The sequence below is a fragment of the Pieris rapae genome, chromosome 1, assembly GCF_905147795.1.
Source record: "Pieris rapae chromosome 1, ilPieRapa1.1, whole genome shotgun sequence".
Taxonomy (NCBI): Eukaryota; Metazoa; Arthropoda; class Insecta; order Lepidoptera; family Pieridae; genus Pieris; species Pieris rapae.
This window is the reverse complement of record NC_059509.1, coordinates 195325-218925: the sequence shown is the minus strand read 5'-3', so window position 1 is coordinate 218925 and position 23601 is coordinate 195325. Positions and strand designations below refer to the sequence as shown.

At 34.1% G+C, this 23601-nt stretch overlaps 4 protein-coding genes across 5 annotated transcripts; 2 read left to right on the top strand and 2 right to left on the bottom strand.

Annotated features, from left to right (window-relative positions):
* Nucleotides 1–8817: 8817 nt before the first annotated feature.
* Nucleotides 8818–10596, top strand: LOC110995774 (testis-specific serine/threonine-protein kinase 3-like). Its single transcript, XM_022263089.2, has 6 exons — nt 8818–9100; nt 9190–9359; nt 9499–9648; nt 9721–9994; nt 10217–10393; nt 10479–10596. The coding sequence occupies exons 1-6, from the start codon at nt 8921–8923 to the stop codon at nt 10566–10568; spliced, it is 1041 nt and encodes a 346-aa protein (XP_022118781.1). The 5' UTR covers nt 8818–8920; the 3' UTR covers nt 10569–10596.
* A 5-nt stretch (nt 10597–10601) lies between these two features.
* Nucleotides 10602–11671, bottom strand: LOC110995775 (ribonuclease kappa). Its single transcript, XM_022263090.2, has 3 exons — nt 11417–11671; nt 11046–11168; nt 10602–10935 (listed from the first exon to the last, which is right to left on the bottom strand). The coding sequence occupies exons 1-3, from the start codon at nt 11480–11482 to the stop codon at nt 10774–10776; spliced, it is 351 nt and encodes a 116-aa protein (XP_022118782.1). The 5' UTR covers nt 11483–11671; the 3' UTR covers nt 10602–10773.
* A 137-nt stretch (nt 11672–11808) lies between these two features.
* Nucleotides 11809–13230, bottom strand: LOC110995776 (ribonuclease kappa). Its single transcript, XM_022263091.2, has 3 exons — nt 13068–13230; nt 12871–12990; nt 11809–12431 (listed from the first exon to the last, which is right to left on the bottom strand). Exons 1-3 carry the CDS (start codon nt 13140–13142, stop codon nt 12330–12332), a joined length of 297 nt encoding a protein of 98 aa, XP_022118783.1. The 5' UTR covers nt 13143–13230; the 3' UTR covers nt 11809–12329.
* A 261-nt stretch (nt 13231–13491) lies between these two features.
* LOC110995753 (pleckstrin homology domain-containing family F member 2) lies at nt 13492–18354 on the top strand. 2 transcript variants are annotated; one of them, XM_022263065.2, is made up of 8 exons: nt 13510–13584; nt 13770–13834; nt 14230–14431; nt 15856–15981; nt 16748–16854; nt 16937–17209; nt 17286–17361; nt 17548–18354. In XM_022263065.2, the coding sequence occupies exons 1-7, from the start codon at nt 13569–13571 to the stop codon at nt 17343–17345; spliced, it is 849 nt and encodes a 282-aa protein (XP_022118757.2). In that variant the 5' UTR covers nt 13510–13568; the 3' UTR covers nt 17346–17361; nt 17548–18354. The 2 variants fall into 2 exon arrangements, with proteins under 2 accessions (XP_022118756.2, XP_022118757.2); XM_022263064.2 differs by lacking the exon at nt 17286–17361 and having other exon boundaries at nt 13492–13584.
* The last annotated feature ends 5247 nt before the right edge of the window (nt 18355–23601 follow it).

The window sequence follows — 23601 nt, the reverse complement described above, 5'->3', positions numbered from 1 at the left end:
GACTGAGAGCGCAATACCAATACCAAGATCAAGGCCAGGTGTATTGACGCAAGACCAATACCAAGACTGGTCTAAGTCTCGTCTTGGTCTTGCATTTGGGCAACACTAATTGTCTCAGAGTTTTGTAAATTTACTTTTATGAAGAGATTATGAAAAAAGTTGAAACTACTTTAATGTTCATTTAACTGTTAGACATACGAAAACTAATAACTAAAAATATACTAAATAAATAAAGTCTAACTGGGGCAGACAAAACCTAGTCTAATTTAACCCCAAAAAGACACAAGTTTGCGCGTTTTCCGCTAAAAAAACACCCTTTGTCGCTACTCCTCTTTTCGAAAACACTCTCCTTAAAGCCACAGCCAGCATTGGAATACTTGGCGTTGATATATCGAACGACGTTCAGTTTCGCGGTCACTTGGAGGGAAAGGCAAAATTAGCCTCCAAAAAGCTCGGTGTGCTCAGCAGGGCGAGACGGTACTTCACTCCGGGCCACCGCTTGCAACTATATAAAGCGCAAATTCGGCCCCACATGGAGTACTGTTCCCACCTTTGGGCGGGTGCTCCCCAGTACCAGCTCCTTCCACTTGACCGTATTCAACGAAGAGCGGTTCGAATCGTTGACGACCAAAATCTCTCCAAGCGGCTTGATCCTTTGGCGTTGCGTAGAGATGTGGGGTCTCTCTGCATCTTCTACCGCATTTACCATGGAGAGTGTTCAGAGGAGTTGTTCGGATTAATACCTGCAGCTGAGTTTCAACATCGGACGTCGAGGCAGAATACGAAATTCCACCCGTATCACCTCGACGTCCGCCGTTCCACAACTGCGCGTTTTTCTAGGCAGTTTTTGCCGCGCACCACCACTCTGTGGAACCAGCTGCCAACTGAAGTATTTCCGAACCAATTCGACTTAGGGTCCTTCAAGAAAAGAGCGTACCAATTCTTAAAAGGCAGGCAACGCACTCGCGAGCCCTCTGGCATTGAGGGTGTCCATGGGCGGCGGTATCACTTACCATCAGGTGAGCCTCCTGCCCGTTTGCCCCCTGTTCTATATAAAAAAAATAAATATATTAAAACGTCAAAAGTATGCTACAAAGGTATAATAGTATTTAAAATATATATTAAACAGAAGTTTCAATGCTATTTCCTGGACAAATAAACGTGCTAATAAAATTTAGCGACTCCTATTCAACTACAAATGTAAATTAAATCTGCCAATGAGTGCCTCATTCGCAGAATAGCAACGTAATGGAGAGACTGCACTAGATGTGAAAAAAGACGCGAGCCAATCAATCTACATTTACAATCATGTATATCGATCCTGGCCAATGCTTGGCCGGAGATCGCTTGATCCTTGGTTAAGACTTCCAAGTCATTCTAGATATAATCAAAAAAAATTAATAACACGCGTTCAGCCTCTAAAGCTTTTTTTCAATTGTCATGTTAATACTTTAATTCATTCGCAAGCCGCGTTTTATTAAACTCGCATAAATTTACTTCATTTTTGGTTTAGTCCAAATTATCTTATTAAAACATGATGTCATAATCACATTTTTGCGAAGTGAAAGAGACCATTGTCATTGTTACGGTTTAAATAATAAAATGACACAAAATTGTAGAATTTAGCAATAATATTATAAGTACTAGTAAGTAATGTTATTATGTTATATATGAAGTTTTATCATTTCCTTATTTATATCAAATCTAAAACAAAAATATGGTACGTAATAAAATAAGTACATTTTTAGGGCTTACAGAAAATAACAAGTTTATTGTATATTTTATACTTTAATGTTACTCATCAAGATCACTCGATCACAGTATCGAGATCGTCAATCGAATCCTTGCTCCGAATAGTTTAGAAAGACTTCATTTGATATACGCGAAGGGTAACTCTAATATCCGATCGTACAATTTTCTTTTGCCCCCTGCATAGTTCATATAAAGATTGAATGCATTTTATTATTGAACAAATCAATTATCTAGGCCAAAATAAACTCGTTTTTGATAATATTATTGACAAGATTAAAAAAATCACTACCGGAATATTGTGCGGGATTATAATATAGACGGAAACTTGGTGAAGCAAGGTGAGACGGTACTCTTCGAAAAACAATACTTTTATTGATTATATGAAGTAATCTCCGATCATATCTACTGCCGCAGTGGATTGTAACACTGAGAAAAGCAGTGGGCCCATTCTTCTTTAGGGGGTCTCTTCTTACTTACTAATTTTACTTACTTCGTAATTTTTAAACGCTTTCACCGTATCTTCAGAGCCCACCTATAATTTTTATCTTTAGTTCTTGGGAATAAATGAAAGTAGCTGGGCGCCAGGTCAAGATTGTATGGCGAATGACTAATTATCTCGGTACCTGCAACAGCCAAATATTCAACAGTCAGTTTTGGGCATTGTCGTGGTGAAGGAGGATCCAGCTTCGTGGGCGCTGCTGTCGATTTTTTTCCAGACAACAGGCAAACAACTGTTCTTCAATTTTCTAGCATAACTATCGCGAAATGACCTTTCCGACCAATGAATGAGGCAATCAATTATTTTTCCTTGACTTTTCCTTTCTTTACTTACTATTCTTGTTAAAATTGAAATAAGGATTTAAACGCTTTCGTTAATTTTTATATAGTTGTAAAAAGCTTACGTTCTACGCTCAAGTTTAATCAATAAAAAAACAGGTGAAAATATTATTCGATCAACCTGTAAGTACTCGCAAATTGAGGTTGAATTAAATTGATATCTGCATACCGAAGTCGACGTCGCGGCGTGAAATTATCTCGGCAAGCGCTACAGCAGATTAAACGATACTTACTTCAGTTACTTCTCAACCTCACCTAGATCGATTCTGCCCCACTTACTAGGAAGGACGAGGAACTCGAGAATGTGAACGTGTGAATATTTAAACTTTGTACTGGCAGTTTGTAAGACTTGCTCTACTTTTTAAGTGGTTAGCCAAAATGTAACTTTTAAAAGGAAGTAACTACGACGCGATGTCCTATATCCTACGCTGTAGTAATACATCGAGGAGTGGAAAATCAACGACTCTTTAAGATCAATTCAAAGTATTATAGCCATCATGATTGACGATGTGAGACAATGCAGAATAAAATTAATTTCGTTCCCCAGAATACCACGTTTGGCAAAATCAATACCAAAGTAACTACTCTTAAGGTTATATATTATTTGATGCACTGATTTACCATATCGAGGTATGTATTCATGTAGAAGTTATTCATAATAATCGAATTTATCTATGAGTCATTAGCTGCCATCTTTATGGTCGACCAAGGGTAGAAAAGAGGGGTGACGTGTGCTTGTTCTGTAGAGAACCCTAGTCCTATGTACTTTTTGAAAACATTCATTAATATGTGTATCGTCTTAGTATGTTATTATCTATAAAAATACAAAATAGTAGTCTTCATTATACGAGGCAAGAGAGGGACTTACACTTTAGTATTTGTTGTAACAACTGAAGCGCATTCATTATCTGTCAGAAGCAAATATCAGCTAAATTGTGAATGTTTTTTTAATGATTTTTTATTGCTCAAACCTAATAGGCATGCATAATGTATAACTAAATCGCAAAGGCAAAGAACGCTCAATATCCTTGACATTCAAAGCACGAACAACCCACGTTCTCAACCAGTTGTAATTCGAAGGAATCAAATTAACGTGTCAGTTCGCTCGTTTTTCTTCCAAAACTTGTGTTTTAGCCCCGGATAACTTTGTTAATTAAATTTACATTTCTTTTTTCTTCAGACTTATCTTGAAAAACTTTTAAGAGTATAATACAAGCAGCCTGGCCAACTTTACATATGAAGTAAAGTTAATATTTAGCTTACGTCGTCATCTAAAATAATTGTTACTAAACAAGTTAGAGTTAACATCTTTACAAAATCTTCTACAAAAAAATCTTTACATGAGAATACTAACTAAAGTTTTATTAAAATTTAGAAATGAAAAGGAAAGCCACTGAATATTAAATCTTACAATTACAAACACAGCTGTAAAATCAGTATAATTATTCTAGAAAGTTGGTAAGTACAGTAAAATGGTGGTAGTTCTTAAAATAACTCCAAGAAGGGTTAGGGGGATGTCGATAATTTCGCGCCTTTAAGAGGGCTCTAGTGTCTATGGTATCGCATCGAGTTACTCCTTACTGAATTACCTTGCGGTTACGGAACAAACTACTTAACCTAATTAACGGAAAATCTTGCTCACTTTGAACGATTTCGTTTTTTCCATCCTTCTTAATTAGCTATACCGTTGAATTTAATGAAAAGGCAGACAAATGTCAATCTTTTTTAATATAATTTCAACCTTTTGACCGAAATTCTTTCTGTTGAAAATGTTAGGTGGGTTTGTGTATATTTAGATTTCAATTAAAAATTCGTCTTTAAATATAAAAAGAGCTGTCGTTTTATTTGTTTTATATTATGTTAATACTTAACGTAATTGAGAGACATGATATTGATATGTTAGCGAGTTATTTAATAGTAAAAAAACTGTAACTACTAAACAATTAATGCTTCAATTATATCCAATGGAGCTGAAAATTGCCTATCGTGTTGCGAAACCTTATGCTTTGCTTAAAGCTGTATTTTGTAACGAAATATTCACTATCCAATGTAGTGGATAACTTCTATCTTATGGTCGTGCAGTTAATAGTTACCTGTTCGGTAATAATCTTTGGTTTACACTGCACTAAAATATTCAAATAGTACTAGTTTATCAGTCGAAAAAGAACACGGCAGAGATATTATTTTTTTTAAACTAGAGCATCTTATATTAAAACTGTATATTTATTTATATATAACGATACGTTTTCGTACGTATTATGTAAAGGTAATATCATTGACTTATTGAAAATAGAGCCTATTATATCATGGCTATGTAGGTCAAGGTAGTTCGTCAATTGCAGCACACAAAACATCAAATTAGTATAATTAATGTTCAAAATAGCGTATTCAGTATAAAATTATAATAATACATCACTAACTGATAAGTAATAAAAGATCGAAAGAGTAAAATAACGAGTTCCTGTAACTACCACAAGTGAGATCCGATACCTTTGAGAACAGGTCGAGTCGAGCAGCAAGCCATTTTAATTAAATACAACACGTGAACCCGACTCCGTTTTATTTTATGGAGGAAATTCGACTTTCGACAACTTATACATCGAAATTTTCAAGGATTTTATACATTCCCGAACTAATTCACTCTCTCTTAGTCCACTAATGAGTGATCAAAATATGCTAGTCGTTATTGCTACGAATCATGTTTTTTTCTAAACACTTACGACTATTAAATATGCAATAGAAATTTTGCAATACATTGTGAATAAAAGCTTATGTGAAGAATTATTAATAGTTAATATTTCAGTTAATAACTCTGGGAAATCGTTTCTCTCCAACAACGTCTATTTCATTGTCGACATTCAATATTCATGATTGAAGCAAATAAACGTTCAATATAATATCAACAAACCGAAAGCTGAGCCAGCTTATACAATCATTTATCCCTTGGGAGAATGTGCAACTAAGGATCCCTACAGCCATAAAATAAATTACACTGTTCAATTTTACACACCCTGCTGGGTGGGATCCAAAAATTAGTTCCGCATACAGTTTGCAGTCTACTCAGTTAATGTTTGTTTCTTTTAATGATCATTAAATTACTTATCGCTTTCTTATTTATTTGCAGACATACAAAATCATTTTAGAATAAAAAACTGTCAAGATAAATATCTTTCAAGATCACTTCTTACTTAGTTTTAAAATAGATTGTTTAAAAACTTAAAAGGGAATTTCTAAAAGGCACCAGCATCGCAACATAAAAAACACAACAGCGAATAAAAAGCTAATGGCGGACTTTGTTTACGCTGAAAATGACTGAACTAGCCTGAGCGTGAAACATATTGTCTGCAACAGATAACTTCGGAGGCATCTCGCTTCTGGCTGAGTAATGACTGAGACAGTATATTGACAAAAGGCCATTAAGTCAAAAACCGATCCCACTCGTGTTAGCTGAGGCCCTTGCTCTTATAAATATGCAAATATTATTCTGTAGCGAGGCATTGCAATAATGTTTATATTAAAATCGGCGCCAAAACGCCCTTGAACTCTCACTATTATTATAATGTTCAAACAACCCTTCTACTACGATTGAGGCGCAATTTATGTGTAACGAGCTCCGTCAGCATCAATCGTTTCTAAATACGCCAAATATCTAAATTTAAATCGTTATAACTATGCAAATAAATTAAAAGAGCATTAAACTAGCATTTATAATAAAACATAGGCAGCTTATAAAGATATTGTGTGAATTGTCCAAAATGTTTTTTTCTACTATAAGCTACTCTTATCTAGGCGCTATCTACGATTTACTTATCCTGCGCAGACGAAGTCGGGGCCACCATCTAGTGTATTTATAAAGATGACTTAACACGAGATTATAATGAGAAGTTATGAAGTCTAAGGTTGACTATAATATGGTTGGTAACAATTAGTGCGTTACTTGTATGTCACAAATGATTAAAAGTTACAACGAAACCCGGACTAAATCAGTACTTCGATGCCAGCAATTATGATTTTGAGCCGTGTATTTGCTCTTTATTTTCACAAATGTTGCGAATAGAATTAATAAGGTAATTAATTATAGCAATTACATAGTGACGGGAACAATTTTAGAAATGCATTGCTAGTTAGATATTTTAGCTAGATAGGGCTGCCGCCAGGCTATAACCATAACGTTTTATTAATTAGAGGTTTGTGTTTAATTACGTGGCTTAAATAGTCCCATTTGTTCTGATAACGTTATATCTGTTTTATTAAAATTTTCATTCCATTAAATTTAAATAATTTTACCTATAAGCCATTAGATTGTGTGTGTAAAACCATTGGGAACTCATCAAACATAACAATGTACGAAAAACATAAAAAACGCATCCCTTGAATTAATAATTAAATTTTGTTGAATCGTTTGAAAGTAAAGAGGGTAAAGGAATTTGTTTACTTCATACGAGATAAACACTGTAGAAGGGATACAAGGCGACAACATCCCTTGTCTGCCTTCTGTCCTGAGTTAACCTGGAATGTAATATACACGTAACCCGACTAAAATGACTTGGCTGGTATTCTAACAGTCTTTCAGGAGGAGTTTAAAAAGAAAATTTTACGTTCTCAGCATTAATGTCACCTTTATTTACCCTATATGAAACTTTTGGAATGTTTCCTACATTATTATTATTACCAAGATCAGGAATGGATTCGTTCTGTCAGTGATATTATTCTGAATAATCTACACACTCAAGTATCATTAAGAGCATAAAGTAAATGCTTAAATGATATTAGAATTAATGTTTCACGCAATGTACATAAAAAATTAAGAATAATCTGTTCAGATAAAGCTGGTAAATTATAATTTCGCAAAAACAAAATTTGCCATCATGCAATAAATAACGCTTCGCAACTTCTGCAAAATAAAAAGTTAAAAATGCAAGCGCTCTCCAAATAATCGGAATTAAACTCATAAATATAGAATGGTATACGATATATTATTCACTGCTAAATTGAAATGGTAAACCGTTGGTTTATTCGTTAAACTGATGGAACTTATGCGTGCAGATGAGGTGTAACATTTGGCCGTTTCAGGAGTGACCTAGGAATTGCGTTCAAATAAAATGAGCATTGTTTCTTAATGCTTGGCAATTTACTCACGGGAGACAAATGGAGACAGCCGTGGCTAGTGCTTTCAATCATGGGAGATCTAGTAGGAACAGTGTACGTCTTTAGAGTCTAATAATCAATGGCATATATTTAACAATAATTCTCCAAGCCTTGTCCTAACTGAATGATGCAAAAAGCAAAAATTACATTCTATCGAAGTTTCTAGAGAAAATTATCGGTGACCAAGTCGATATTATTTCTCACAGCAATAAATGAGTGAATAACTTTCTTTAACTTCCTTCTACGGTGATAACTAGACCAAACTTTTTGCTTTCTCCATTATAAATGTCAAACTCCGAGAAAAGTGTTCAGTCTCCGGTACCTTTCACAACACAACACATATAGAACCTTTGTCTTTTAAAAGAAAACAATAATTGAATATACATCGTTTATTAAAAAGAAATAGCTCAGGTTGCCCATTGATCACTCATACAGTACAGTCCGGTGTTTCAATTAAAAACGACGCTCGCGAGTTCTCGGTTTGCTGGTCAACTTTTATTAGTTCTTGGAGTAGAAAAGTAATCAAGTCTGTAATATATCGCACACCTCATTGCGGATATACACCATTCCAACTTCAGGGATAGGAACCATCTGGTGTGTCATACAAGTTAGCTATAAATTATTAAAACAATGTCAAGGTTTCTGACAACACAGGGCCTAAATTTCTCGTAAACATAACAATACTTCTAAGGCATGGCACTAATTAATATGCACTATATTAGTGCCCATAGTCTTAGTTGCGATGTAAATCTTACAAGTGCTTAACAATTTGAAGCTTTTAGAAATGCATCGGTGTGCTTCGCACATAGGAATTAGAGAATAGAGACCTATACGACGGTTAATTACAGTTTGTGCCATTATAGCAATGCGCCGTTATAATTTAAACTAGATATTTTTCTGTTTATTTAGTTATGCAAAATCTGAACTATATGTATGATAAGTCAATGGTAGCGAAGTGTAACCAAGTATGAGATGATCTAAGAAAGAATTAATTATATTTTATGGCATCGAGCCTCTTTTCTTTATTGTATGACATTATTAAAACAACGATTTCCGTCAATCGTCCATCACATCACAAAATGACAGCATGAGATGAAAAATTTGAAAATAAAATAAAATGTGGCTTAATAAATTATAATGTAACTTAATAAAATTATACACAGTAAACAAATATTTCTGTGATATGCCAGGGCCAGATATAAGAGCCGATGACAATCATGTTCTTGGAGAGAGATCCACGGAGCCAACTGCGACAGTGCACAGCGGAGTCGAGGCCAAAGCCGAGAGGAAGCTCACCGTCCTCGAAACGCACGGATACCTGCTCGGCAGGACTATCGGATCTGGCTCCTACGCTACTGTTAAGGTAACGTCTAAAAGTCATAAATCATGCATCGCATTGTGTCTCAGTTGCTTTCTAGATTACTCGAATTGAATTCGATAATGTTGTTACAGGTAGCCACCAGCGACAGACATAACTGCCAAGTTGCCATTAAAATAATAAGCAAATTTCAAGCGCCGGGTGATTATTTGAAAAAGTTCTTGCCGAGGGAGATTGAAGTTGTCAAAGGATTAAAACATGAAAACTTAATACGTTTCCTGCAAGCGATTGAAACTACGCATAGGTTCTGACAATGTTTTTTAACCGAGACAAATTTAAAACCATAGATTTATGCAAATCACGCTTTGCTTATTATAAAAAAGGTTGGTAGATCTAAAGTAAACTGGATTACGAAGATACACTAAAACCTTTTCCTTTTTCAGGGTATACATTGTCATGGAATATGCGGAGAATGGCAGCTTATTAGACATAATTCGTAAAGACCAACACATAGATGAAGCCAGGGGACGACGTTGGTTTCGCCAATTGGTTGAAGCTGTCGACTACTGTCACGAGCGAGGCGTGGTTCATCGGTACGTTTTTTATTTCGATAGTTTTATTATTTTCTTTATGATTATGTTAAATATGAAATTATTATTTTATAGAGACATAAAATGCGAAAACCTCCTAATGGACCACGGCCTCAACATCAAACTGTCAGATTTTGGGTTCGCGAGAGGTCACATGAAACCCAAAAATGGAGTGTTCGCCTTGAGCGAGACTTTTTGTGGTAGTTATGCATACGCCTCTCCTGAAATCCTAAAAGGAGTTCCGTACAGACCCCAAGACTCCGATATTTGGAGTATGGGGGTCGTTTTATATGCCATTGTTTATGGCCGCCTACCTTTTGATGATACAAACTACACCCAACTTCTAAAGGTAAACTGAACAATGAAAAACTACATATAGTATTCAGTAGAACATGATTAGTACTTTAAAATTTTTATTAGAATTAGTTTTCGGTTGATCGAATGCTCATCCTCGTATAGTATACATTTTATGTTCAGGGGACATGATAAGGGGACTTTTAATAAAAGTTTTAAGAATAGAGCTCACATTTTACTTAAGTACTTGTATCTTTAAAATAAGGCAATGTTTTAGCAAGTTCAAAACAAAGTCTCATTTCCTCGGGATCCAAAAGTTTCCGCAGAATGCCGCAAGCTAATTACAAAAATTTTGGCACCCCTCAAAATTCGCTCAAAAATACCACAGATTCTTGTCGACCCCTGGCTATGTCCCAATCCACCAGGTAAAGATGAAGATACGGATACGAATCAGGTATATTTCTATTTTAATTTTTATTCATAAATAAATATAAGTGTTTTAAACTTTGATTTTTCATACGTTAAATTTGTTTTTTTAGGAGACCGCTCATACAAGCAAAGACGAAATAAAGAGCGTTAATATAGGTACAGTAACGTTCGACCGGAAAATGGAAGAAGTTAAAATATAATTTGAGAAAAATAAAACCATCAATTGTCTCATTTTGTATCATTTATTCACAAGGCGTACGGGTGTACCTACGTCCTACTACACTCCAATGCTTTGCCGATTCATAATTTTTATATTAAAATATTACGTTAACGTTAATTACACAAATAATAGAGGTAAATAACTTTATTGCTTACTGAAAATAATACTGTAGGTACGTAAAATAGTTAGGACTTCTTAGATTTTGCAAGATCTTTGCAAAATGCCTCGTCATCTTGTGAATTATCAGCAGAAGCTTTATCCTTGGCCCTCGCCTTGACTATACATAAATAGGACACGCCGATCATGAATAAGTATATTGCAGCGCCTATCCAACAATTCATAGCAATCTGAAATTTAGGTTTTAAATCAGAAATCATGAGCATTGCAAACAAAGATCTTTGGTTAACCAAATGTGAATATGACTAGTGTTCAGAAAACATTGTTCGATTGCCCTTACTAGACTATAATTTTGTTCTGTTTGCTTCATGAAGTCCTCAAAATCTTCATAGCCATGATGATCAGGCTCAGCCTCTTCAATAAAAGCAACCACCTCCATTTTAAAGAAAATTCCCATGACAACCTTAAACCACATATAGTAGAAATACCTTTCACTAGAATCCACAACTAAAACTAAATGAGAAAATCAATATAAACATACTAACTACTCAAGCTAACTGATGCATGGCATGCTTTCTTCAAATTTTGCACTTGTTTCTACTTCTTAATCATCTTATATACATAAGTTCTTTTCGGCTGTGGAATTCTATTTTTTTTTACATTAGTTGGCTGCCAAAGAATATGCTTGATTATGTCATATTTTTTACTTACCAGTTGCACTACTGCCCAAATACTTAAAAGCATACAACAAACACCACAATTAAATAGCATACTCATTTTCAAATATTTTGTAGTCTTTGTATCAACCTAATTTTAACATTAATTCAGCTTTTATGTATCTAGTATGTACTGTCAAAACACATTTTGAAAGAAATTTGAAAATTTGGTTCATTTGCATAGTGGCCAATCATAGACATACTATGTTACATATAAATTATACATAGACTACATATATTTTGTTTACTATGTTGTAACAGAGCAAAATTTTTAATATTATTAAAGTGTGAGCCACAAGGCTAACTTTGCAATAAAGATGATTAGGTTAAGGAAGAAGTGCGACCTCTAATTACATTTTGTAATAAACTATTATAAATGAAACATAATTACAACATTAAATCCTTTATTTCAAGAAAGCGTGATTTAAATTTTACCTACAATTAAATAGATATTTTATGTACAGTAATTCATAGACACTATTTCAAAAAACTAATACTTTAACTTATGAAAAATTACAAGTATGTGCATATTCCATTTTTTCTCTAACAATCATTAATTATTTTCACATTTAAAGTGTGACCATGTTTAATAAATAAATTTAAATACACAAATGTACATTGCACCAAATTAACTCCAATAATACTATGTTAGTTAAACAACTGCTATTATCACATTCCCTGAGAATATTGGTATAATTTGAATGACCTACTTTTTATACTATAGGTGCTATATACAGTTTTACATTCCTAATTAGCAAGAAAAATAATTTTTCTAGAAGATTTTAATTTACCACAGGGAATGTGCTAAGTAAGTTCAGCCAGAGGGTTATATTTGAGTCCCACTGACATAAATATGGATATATATTGGAATGAAAACTATTTAACTGGTGTACCATCCATGGTGTACATTACATGCTCACTGAAGAGCGGTTATTCATCCAGAATTGGTGGCCAGAAACAACAAGCGTGACTAAGTACAGTAAAGCAGCAATCCAGCAGTTTTGAGCATTCTGAAAAATGTATTAGTCATTATGAAATCAAAGCAGAACACTTTCAAAAAAAATAGGACTTATCTGGTTTAAAATATTTGCAAAGTCTGTTGAACTATTGAAAATATTTTTGTATATACTTGCTAAAATGCACAGTAATTAATAAAACATAATAATATTACCAAAAGCCAATTTTTTTGTTCTAATAAAAAAAACATTAATTGCATACACTTAATTATGCCCTTTGGAATAAAGCATATTTGTTCAGTATTCAATAAAATGTAATGGTGAAAAAAAAAAATCTTTTTAAATGTAATACATTTTATTGAATACTGAACAACATGCTTTATTCCAAAAGGCCAAAAGTATTTAAAAACTAATACATTTTTAATACTTTTTTCCTGAATTTAGCTATGAATATAACCTCAGATTATTCTTATGTTGTGAGTTAAGTACATACCATAGTATATCCATATTCAACATTAGCTACAAAATGATCAATGTCGTGATGTCCTTCCTCAAGTGGAAGATCTTCTAGAAGAGCAACTGCTCTGATATGATAGAATACGCCCATTAGAGTCTGAAAATTGGAAAACTGGTAATCGAAGTTACAATATCAAAGTTAATTAACAAATATATAAGTTTTACGAGACTTACGAGTTGTATTACACCCCAAACACTTAAAACCAAGCCGCATAGCGACAATTTAGGGCCACACAGTTTGCAAACCATTTTGTTCGCTTATTTTAATAAAAATTTTGAACAAATAATGATAAAATAATTGACCACCGTCTGGCATAAGACGTCAAAAATCACAGAAGGAGAGGAATCTCACATGATCACGTCGTGTTTATGGTTTAATTCCATAGACTAAACCAAACAGAAGCAATTTATACGAAATATTTTTGATAGTTATAATGATTAAATTTTAAATTAACTCTATCAATATATATATATTTTATGTTTTTATACGATAACAGGATATGGACCAGGAATTTCTTCTTTGAATTGTAAATAGCAATGTTACATATGATAATTGACAACTGTTTTCGATATGTTGTGCTGTCAACAATCAGGTAATGTCAAATTTGTCATTTATTGCCATTCGCTGTAGGCGTAAAGTGCTTGTCGAATTCATTGTAAAGTAAAACTTTTATAATGGTGGATCGTTTAGGTAATAAATAGACTTTAATAATCTAGTTATTTTAAAGTATTTTCTATTTGTACTTCTAATATTTTTAGTGGTGATTTGTCATTTACTTCAAATTAATAGTTGTCATTGTTTGTTCATCTACTTTCCTTTGACGTCAACTTTGGTACTCAGCCGTAGTTTTACTTTATAAAAGTTAACTTTTTCAGTTAATAGTGAAGCTAATGCAAGGAGAATTGCTATGGTCGAAAACTGCTTTGGGAGTTCGGGACAGGTATGTAGTTTTAAGCTGCAGTAACTACTTTCGAATGTGTTTAACTTTCGAAGTTTATCAACCGACAAACTCTAAAAGATAATAATTTGTAGGAGGATTGGGTGGGTTTGCTTATAGATATGATTTTTATCTACTTAATGCTTCGCATGCACTGTTATTTATTGATTCAAGATAACTGTTTATAAGAATTAATTTAATATCCTAGAATTGCTCTATTGTGATAACATGTACTTATGTATTTTTTTATGTAGTTGGAGTTGCATCTTTTTCTGTGCATAATAATAGTGCAAAATAATATTCTTCTATTTTATATATTCTTAACTAAGTAATATTTAAAACTTTAGCCTAATATATAGATAGTCATCCCAATAAATATCTGTTCTAAAAACTTTCAGCCTTTAGCAGAGCAAGGAAGAGTCTTGGTTGGTGAAGGTGTCTTGACAAAAATGTGCAGAAAAAAGCCTAAAGCCAGACAGTTCTTTTTATTCAATGACATTCTAGTGTATGGAAATATTGTGATAAACAAAAAGAAATATAATAAACAGCATGTTATTCCATTGGAAGAAGTAAAACTGGAATCACTTAAAGATGAAGGCCGTATGTATTCCTAATTTAAATTTTTTGAAGATTCTGTTTCCTGAATTAATATATAATTTACTTCCTTCTTGAATATGTTATGAGAAGTTTATAATCATATAATTATTGGTTTTTGGACTCAGTTTCTGCACTTAGACTCTCAATAGGTCTGTTGTGTAGTCTATAAATATATTATTGTACTATACTTCATAATTATATGTATGCACTAATCTATTTGCAAAATTAAGTAATAAATTGTTAGGAATGTTCGAAAGAAATGTTTTTGAGGAGAAATACTTTAAAAATCCGACAAAAAATCAAACTCAGTGTACTCAAAGTCAAGTTTAGCTTTATGTCAAGCGAAGGAAATTGACAACTTGAGCTATACTATCTGCAAATCTGGTGTCACCATATAAATCTATAATTATGTAAGAATAAAAACACAAATAAATTTTATTAGGGTTTATTCATTATGTAAATAAAACTTTAATTACTTCACTTAATTTAATAAATCTATGTTAAAAATTTGAATTTTAAACTTGTAAGTTAGCTAGCTTTAGTACTCGAAATTATTTTTTCCTCAAAGCTTTATGATCTCAAAATGATGTTTCTTGCATTTTAACATGATGATTCTTTAAATACAATCTGCGATAAATTCATTATTGATGTTACATATTAGTCACATATTAGTAAAAATGTAAATAAGAGCAACTAGACTTCGTGAATTATGACAAGAACAATGTTTTCTTACTCTAAACATAGCTTAGTTCGTCTAGGCGTAGCCCAGACTTCAAACGTTTTTCAATAATGTCTCTGAATCTCAGCCTAACACACTGAACAATCCTTTCCAAAAACCAATTAGTGGTGGATTACTTCTTCAAATGGCAGACACACACAAGTGCTTATAAAGCTGCTAGTGTGTTTACTTACAATTTAATAATACTATTGTCCCTTAAAAGACAGTTTGATTAGTGCTTTAACATGCCCATAATCAACAAGAAGTGAGAAATATAACTGTCACATTTGTTAGAGTGAGTCATACATGATTCATAAATATAATTTTTTATCAGTATAACTATATTATATTATGGCAATGAGTGTTGAAACTGAGTCAACTTTATATATTATAATATCAATGTAAATTTCAAATATTATTTTTAATAAAAAAATATTATTGAATTAAAGAGGTATTTTCACGTCAAAGTTTTCATACTTACATTTAAAAAATAACAGTCAATTATTTTTTAGCTAAATTAGTTTCAAACTTAAATTAAACAAGTTTTGACTGTGTTATTTTAGAAATAGCATTTTAAATACTGTACTGATTTCGTTTTTTTATGACAATGTAAATACAATTCGACAGATAGAAACAAAATAATGCAATTTCAACCAACCGAGTTTATTATGGATATAAGACATATTAGACATTTATGACACGATTACAGAATATCGCAACGGATGGTTAATACGCACAGCATCAAAGTCATTTGCAGTATATGCTGCCACTGCAACAGAAAAAGAGGAATGGATGGCACACATAGAAAAATGTATTGAGGACCTTCTAAGGAAGAGTATGTATTTGTGACCTTTACCTTATTGGGACAGAGGCTCCCTGACTTTTATCAATCTATATTACTACAATTGTACTTGTTGACTGATATGTGAAAGAAAAAATATTTTTGAAAATCAAATTAGTACTAGAATTAAGTACATCAGTGAAAGTTAATACATGCAAATCTCTGTAATTAACGTTTGTATCTCGTATTCTTTTTTTTCGGTTAACGCAGTTAAATTGAAATTTATGCTAAATTTCAATTTATCAAAATAGACATATCATTTCTTACAAATATAAACACACACACCTAAACACACAAAATAACAATAATCATGGAGAAAAAAAAAATTGATAAAAGATATAATTAGACAGATATATAATTTATTTTTTCTTTTCCTATTTGGTTTGTCTCAAGTATGTAATGCGTGTGTGCTGTGGCTGTAATTGACCCTGACTCAGCATTATGCTGAGGAGCAGAATGTTCCACAGTCCTGGTGCCTTAGTCGCAAAAAAAAGAATAAAAAAAACACTTAAGTAGTAGAAAATAATATTTATAAAAGTTAGGAATATTAGTAATGAAGTCTTGTTTCATGTGGTGTGAAGTAAATAAAATAAAATTAAATGTTAAAAATAAGAATAAGATTTTTTTTTGGACGGATTAAATTAATTAATTATAAATGTCGAATTATTACAATTTTTTTAAAATAAAATACTTCCTATTTTTGGACGATAATATACCCTAATTTACAAATGATAGTATTAATAAGTATCAATATTTCCAGGTGGCAAGCAGCCGCCTTCAGAGCACGCAGCGGTCTGGGTGCCGGACAACGAAGCGGCCATCTGCATGCACTGCAAGAAGACGCAGTTCACCGTTCTTAACAGACGGGTAAGTGTGGAGGCGGGAAATGGTTGACATTAATTGATGTCAACGATCTTAGCCTCCGTTTGAAACGAGACAAGTTTCGCAGCATCACTGCCGCAAGTGCGGGGCCGTGGTTTGCGGGCCTTGCTCGTCGAAGCGCTTCGTGCTGCGCACTCAGAGCGAGAAGCCGCTCCGCGTCTGCCTGCACTGCTACGATCGGCTCACCAGGGACAAGGCCAGGACCCCTCGGCCCCCGGCGCCCGCCGCCGCCCCCGCGAAGGCCGCCGGAGACGCGGCGGGCTCCGGCGGAGAGTCCTCGCAGGACGACGACAGCGACGACGAAGACGAGAGGCCGGCCGTCGAGGACAAACACGACGAGGTACGTCTCCAAAGTATCGGCAGGGCCGAACTGGTCGGGCGCGGTCGAGGCGGATAAAGTGGACCTTTGTTTTTAGGGCTTTACGAGCTATAACGGTGTCAAAAACGGACTCGGATCCAGAGTGACGACCGTTTAGCGCAAAGTGACATCGTGTAAGTCGACGCAGAGTGTCACGCTTTCAACTGTTTTGTTTGATTTTTGTTTTGTGACACGTCCGCGCCATTTCTCACTCAGTCAGTTTGCTTTTGACACTTTTGTTTGGAGTTTTTCCATCCGTGTTCTGTTAATGTCATCTCTCGCATTCTTCGACTTCGAAGTTAACGTTTCGTTGGTTTCAGCCTAAATTCTACAGTGACGGCGAAAAGACTGAGGATACCGAAAACCATTCGTCCAAGGATTCGACCGATTCGACCAAATGAACGGAACGGACCGTCCGTCGCCCGCCCGGCCTATAATTAATGGGCCCTCATAGAGTATTTCCGGACGATGCTATCGCTTCGGGAGGGGCGTTCGGCGGTCGAAGGCGACGCCGCAGACCCTCGACACACAAGGCCTTCAAATGTATAGGGAATTAGGAATATTATTAAAATATTTTTTGAATTTTTTCGTAAATACCTCTTTTTATATAAATATTAATAATTTAACACTCACACCTATTTACAATCCTTTTAAAACGTCTTCGTTTATTCCGATTTTCTTCTTTTTAGCGAGAGTTTTCTAGTGATACGGTCACGATCGATACGAATTAGCTTTAGGCGTGTTATTTCAAAACATATTATATTATGATAGTTTATATTTTGATACTAAATTGTTGAATTTTCCGAAACATTTAGTTACGTAAGCGGTTTATGACGAAATATTTAATTACAATTGTCCTAAATAGTACAAATTTTTTCAAATCGACTCTCGGTTGATCGGAGATTAGACCTTTGAGCCGAACATAAATAGCTAAATGCGAAATACGAGGATCATAAACCGATTATGTAGTATATGTATATCAGAAGTTAGCTTAAGTGATAGGATAACTATAGGGTTAAGTTATTTATGATAATGGTTTAAGGCCTAATGTTAAAGTTCTGTTTTGTTTTCAAAATGAAACAACATTTTATTCGTTTTGGTTGACAAATATACGAGAGTATTTTTAATATGTTTTTTGTTTTCAACATGCTATCCTTAGTCCTTACCTTGTGCCAAAGGACTGATCGAGTAGTCGAGAGTTTTTGAAATTGCATCCTTAGTAAACTTCCCTTGATTAACCTCGGCCTGAACTTGACGTCCGATGATAAAAACTCATTTATTCATGTAGGTAACACAATGTACATGTCGGCGCGAAGCGCCTGTAAATAACGAATCCAGATTAATTAAAGCTGTCATTAAATTATTGAAGATAATGACGTCAGTAATACTGGTGTCATAGATTAGTTTGTTGGCATCTGCCATTTAATTTCGACATTAGAGTCTACACTTTAAAGGCTTCTGCTTGGTTCGACCGCTCAATCGAACTGAGGGCCGCACCAACCAGTTCCTATATTTATAACAACCAGAATTTGTAATAAACAAGCTTCGTAACATTTCGGGTACTCGTTCCACGACCGAACCTGAATAGACCACAGAGTCAAACAGAGTCATAAGAACGAGTGTCAAAGATTACTTTAATATTTATTGTTATCTAGTCTCCAATATTTAAAATTATGATAAATAACTTTCCATAATAATAATTATGACTATGGAGTCAGAATTATTATCGATCATTGAATAGTAATTAATTATAAGATCTAACAACATTGACAAGTTAAATGAACTAGTCATATTAACGGTTTTAAAGAGATTTGACTTCGATGTCATTAAATGATAATGACAGTGGCAGCTGACACTAACACGCCATTGCTGTAACATAAATAATAAAGAATATAAAATTACTACAGACTATCATAAAATATGAATCCCAAACATTATTAATATTTTTCGTAACAATATATAAATTTGCGCCGATACGGCCATACTGACTCCAGCGCGTCCCTTGCGCTGCTTTACATTGCAACAACTTTAAACAAGGCATCACTCATGACGAGATCTAGCCAACACGTAACGCATCACCCATCCTGGGTTCAGCCAACAAGACCAGGATCAAGGATACGCATGGTGGCCAGCCAGCGTTTTAGGAAGGTTATTGGATAGGAAAACAAAAGGCATCACTCATTACGAGATCTAGCCCACACACAAGGCATCACTCATTACGAGATCTAGCCCACACAAGGCATCACCCATCCTGGGTTCAGCCAACAAGACCAGGATCAAGGATACGCATGGTGGCCAACCAGCGTTTTAGGAAGGATATTGGATAGGTAAAACACATTTTTATTTTTTCATAAACATGTCAATGCATATACATAAAATAATTATTACCTTTAATTAGATTAGTTATTCAGTAATTCAATGCAATTACCTAGATCCAAAAACGTCAGTAGAAGAGGTCGAGGCCTCCTCACATAAAACTCTCCGACAAATCTTCCGCCGATACGGTCAATTCGACTGAAGTATAAACTCATGGCGTTCAAAGAATTGCTCCAATTGGTTACTCAACCAACCACAACATGTAAACCGCCTCGGCCTGCTGACATCTAGACTAAGAATTATAAAGCAGTTCTTCTCAAAAGCAGTCTAATGACAGAATATACCGATACCCGTTCTCTTTAAAAAAAGATATATTAAAAATTAAAACCCACAGTAAAATGGTATCACAAAATACTTGATATATTTTTTTTTGTCATCACACTATTATCACATCAGTTATTCACATCAAATTACATTCATGCACCTGATGTTCGTCAAAAATATTAGAAGGTTTAATTTTACAATTACTTTTACAGTTACATTTACAACTTAAATTCAAATCTTAATTACTCATATCTGTAACGTATGGAATGTTTCGCTTATGATGGTTGATATAAAATGCACACTTAAGTTTTTAGTAATGGGCCAAACCCAGCAAAATAGAATAAGAACGAAAAGTGGGTAGAACGAATACGCAACGTACGGTAGACAAAAATCACTGCATTTTGATGTGTAGAATGTAACTGAGCTGAAGAGAAAGCGTTTTGGATTGAGTATTCATACAAAGTTGATATTTGTCATGACAACTATGAATAAAATTAAAATAAAACACGTTTATTTTGGAACATAAGATCGTCAAGGTATCACTTTTTCCACGTCACCAAATTCGATCCCGTAGGCATCCCTACTCATTGGCAAAGAAGACAGGGTGTAGGCCGAGAGAAAAAGCCGACGTAAAAAAACTCTCGGTAATTTTTAAAATAAAATAAGTCATCAAACAATACTACAACGCTCATAGCAAATTAATTAGAAGTAGCTTGCCCAGCACTAGTCCTAGGCCCTTTCATCAACTAGACAATCGCTGACTTTATAGTAAGCCTTTTTACACAGCTCCTCTTTTTAATACATTTCCCAAATTTATTAAAAGACAGAGATACAAGAGCATCTGGGATTTTATATTAAAGAAGAGAATCCCTTTTCCCAAAAAGAATTAGTAACTAAACCACTCAAATCAAATTTAATTTTTTTTTTTGTGAGCAGTTAACGTCTCCAAATATTTGAATGTTCAAATTTATATTTACAACTTTGATTTGGATTTTACTTTGCCATATGTGCAAAATATTAGAGAATGTTTATAATGACCGATATAAAATTCTCTTTTCACTTTCAGCGATGACGAAAAGTAAAAATACATAAATTTACCGAAAGACATACGTAAATATTAAACACAAAAGCTGTTTGTTTTAATAGTGTCATCTGATTAGGGAATTCCGTGAAAGCCAGATGCTATATCTAAGCATCTGTAATATCAGGCTATGCCTAATCTCTAAATTTGATCCGCTAATATCTCTAACCGCACTTGAATTCAACACGCAAAAATCAACGCAAAGTTGGTCCGTCCCGTTCTTTTTCTCGATTCATAAAATTCATATCTTATTATGACTTTCTCGAATTAATTGACAATTTTAATAGTTTTAAAAAGTCTTATACCTTTCTTTGAACAATTAATTACATATTTTGTTGTAGTAAGTTTAATAAATGAACAATACTTAATAGTTTAATTTAGCGAGTTACATTCGTCATTTTGACGGTAGTAGCAATTTTACTCTAGATGACCCACACAACGGCAGAAATCTCATTTAATAAACTGTGCCATGAAAACCGGTATTGTTGTTACTGAATTATGATGAAATAACGTTATGCTTAGACGAATTTCTCACTTTGCAGTCCCGGTAACACGACAACGACAAACGACCCGGTTTAAGAAAGTGAAACGAACGAATTGATATTTTGAAGATACCATAACACGGGATCTTTGTTATATCATTATATTTACTCTACTTTCGATTTTACGCCTACGAAATATTATAAGAACTGATAAGAATTTATTTAGTGAATCGGAGGTAATTCTCAGTTACTCAGATCGAAAAAACTCAGGGTAAATACCTGTGATCACCACAACCATTACCTCGGCGTCGGCGTCGGTAGCATATGGTCGAATCCTCTTAAAAAAAACGTCCGTGCCATTGTAGCATACTCTGCGTAACGGCTCGCTTGGTCCGAAGTGTAGTTGCGCCATTTCGGCACGTCAATCGAGTACCGAAACTCTACACGTCACTTACGTATGGATCAGCTCTCCCGAAGTCTCTTGGAGATGTGTGATCCCGCCGCTGCTGTCGGCGCGAAGGGCCTGCAAATAACGAATCCAGATTAATTAAAGCTGTCATTAAATTATTGAAGATAATGACGTCAGTAATACTGGTGTCATAGATTAGTTTGTTGGCATCTGCCATTTAATTTCGACATTAGAGTCTACACTTTAAAGGCTTCTGCTTGGTTCGACCGCTCAATCGAACTGAGGGCCGCACCAACCAGTTCCTATATTTATAACAACCAGAATTTGTAATAAACAAGCTTCGTAACATTTCGGGTACTCGTTCCACGACCGAACCTGAATAGACCACAGAGTCAAACAGAGTCATAAGAACGAGTGTCAAAGATTACTTTAATATTTATTGTTATCTAGTCTCCAATATTTAAAATTATGATAAATAACTTTCCATAATAATAATTATGACTATGGAGTCAGAATTATTATCGATCATTGAATAGTAATTAATTATAAGATCTAACAACATTGACAAGTTAAATGAACTAGTCATATTAACGGTTTTAAAGAGATTTGACTTCGATGTCATTAAATGATAATGACAGTGGCAGCTGACACTAACACGCCATTGCTGTAACATAAATAATAAAGAATATAAAATTACTACAGACTATCATAAAATATGAATCCCAAACATTATTAATATTTTTCGTAACAATATATAAATTTGCGCCGATATACACGTATGAACGAAAAAAAAGAATAATATACTTGCAATGCTTCTAATTTTACATTTACTGCCAGTTCTCAAAACAAAGGGCGAACGGAAGAGAAGATCTGGCAATGAACTCTCCGCCACTCTTTTTTAACGCCAAGTTTTTTGTTTTACACAAAGTTTGTAAGGAGCTGCAACCTGATAAATAAAGATTTGTCCTCTATCAGCAGGAGGCATGGTGAAATAGGAGCACGCGCTTATAATATATAATGAAACAGTTCATATGCAAGCTATCTATATTCATTTATAGTATAATGGGCCTTGGCAAGCAGTTTTACTTTATTGTGAGATTTCACTTTATTTATTAACAACATTTGTATCTCATTATGGATTTTGTTGAAAAAACGTATGCAATTGCCTTGGAAAGAATTACTCGTTTTATGCAGCCTTGTGGTTGGTGCGCTAATTTTAGAGTACTATAATTATGGAAGCTACTATTTTTTTTTAAGATATCTATATTTTTCCGCACATATAAAATATTCTCATAAATGTATTGACTTGCCAAAGTCAAAATATGTAATTCCTTAAACATCCTTAGGACTGACTCCTGTGGGGACAACCCACAGATCGCTCTGATAGCCCGCTTTTGCACTTAAAATATATACGTACCTCACAAAATGGCTGAAATAAACAAGCTTTGCTGTATTCTCATCCGTAAGTTCGTGTATCTTTTTCAAGACGAACGCTGCAGAACTTCCTATTCGAAAGTTCTTCTACGTGTAGGCCCCACTAGAGTACCTACTATCTAAAGTAATTTCCAAAAACACCGCATTATCAACAAAGTCCTTTTTACATTTGCAGTTACAATTAATTTAATAATTTTGTCTTCTTTTCGTTAAAATTAACATTATTTGTATAAAACTAGTGAACTATATTGGAGATGGCACTGTTTACATTATCAAGTGATGGATTTCGTCGTTTCACTTTAAATAAAAGCGAAGTGTCATCAGCAAA

What these genes read in the sequence shown, in the direction of transcription:
- LOC110995776 (XM_022263091.2), bottom strand. Translation starts at nt 13,142, where the DNA reads ATGGTTTGCAAACTGTGTGGCCCTAAATTGTCGCTATGCGGCTTGGTT. An exon ending in TTTGGGGTGTAATACAACTC is followed by an intron (nt 12,991 to 13,067) that starts GTAAGTCTCGTA and finishes TCCAATTTTCAG; the next exon opens with ACTCTAATGGGCGTATTCTA. An exon ending in TTGAATATGGATATACTATG is followed by an intron (nt 12,432 to 12,870) that starts GTATGTACTTAA and finishes TACATTTTTCAG; the next exon opens with AATGCTCAAAACTGCTGGAT.
- LOC110995775 (XM_022263090.2), bottom strand. Translation starts at nt 11,482, where the DNA reads ATGAGTATGCTATTTAATTGTGGTGTTTGTTGTATGCTTTTAAGTATT. An exon ending in TTTGGGCAGTAGTGCAACTG is followed by an intron (nt 11,169 to 11,416) that starts GTAAGTAAAAAA and finishes ATGTGGTTTAAG; the next exon opens with GTTGTCATGGGAATTTTCTT. An exon ending in CAGAACAAAATTATAGTCTA is followed by an intron (nt 10,936 to 11,045) that starts GTAAGGGCAATC and finishes CCTAAATTTCAG; the next exon opens with ATTGCTATGAATTGTTGGAT.
- LOC110995774 (XM_022263089.2), top strand. Translation starts at nt 8,921, where the DNA reads ATGCCAGGGCCAGATATAAGAGCCGATGACAATCATGTTCTTGGAGAG. An exon ending in GCTCCTACGCTACTGTTAAG is followed by an intron (nt 9,101 to 9,189) that starts GTAACGTCTAAA and finishes ATGTTGTTACAG; the next exon opens with GTAGCCACCAGCGACAGACA. An exon ending in AAGATACGGATACGAATCAG is followed by an intron (nt 10,394 to 10,478) that starts GTATATTTCTAT and finishes TTGTTTTTTTAG; the next exon opens with GAGACCGCTCATACAAGCAA.
- LOC110995753 (XM_022263064.2), top strand. An exon ending in ATCACTTAAAGATGAAGGCC is followed by an intron (nt 14,432 to 15,855) that starts GTATGTATTCCT and finishes ACACGATTACAG; the next exon opens with AATATCGCAACGGATGGTTA. An exon ending in TCGAGGACAAACACGACGAG is followed by an intron (nt 17,210 to 17,547) that starts GTACGTCTCCAA and finishes CGTTGGTTTCAG; the next exon opens with CCTAAATTCTACAGTGACGG.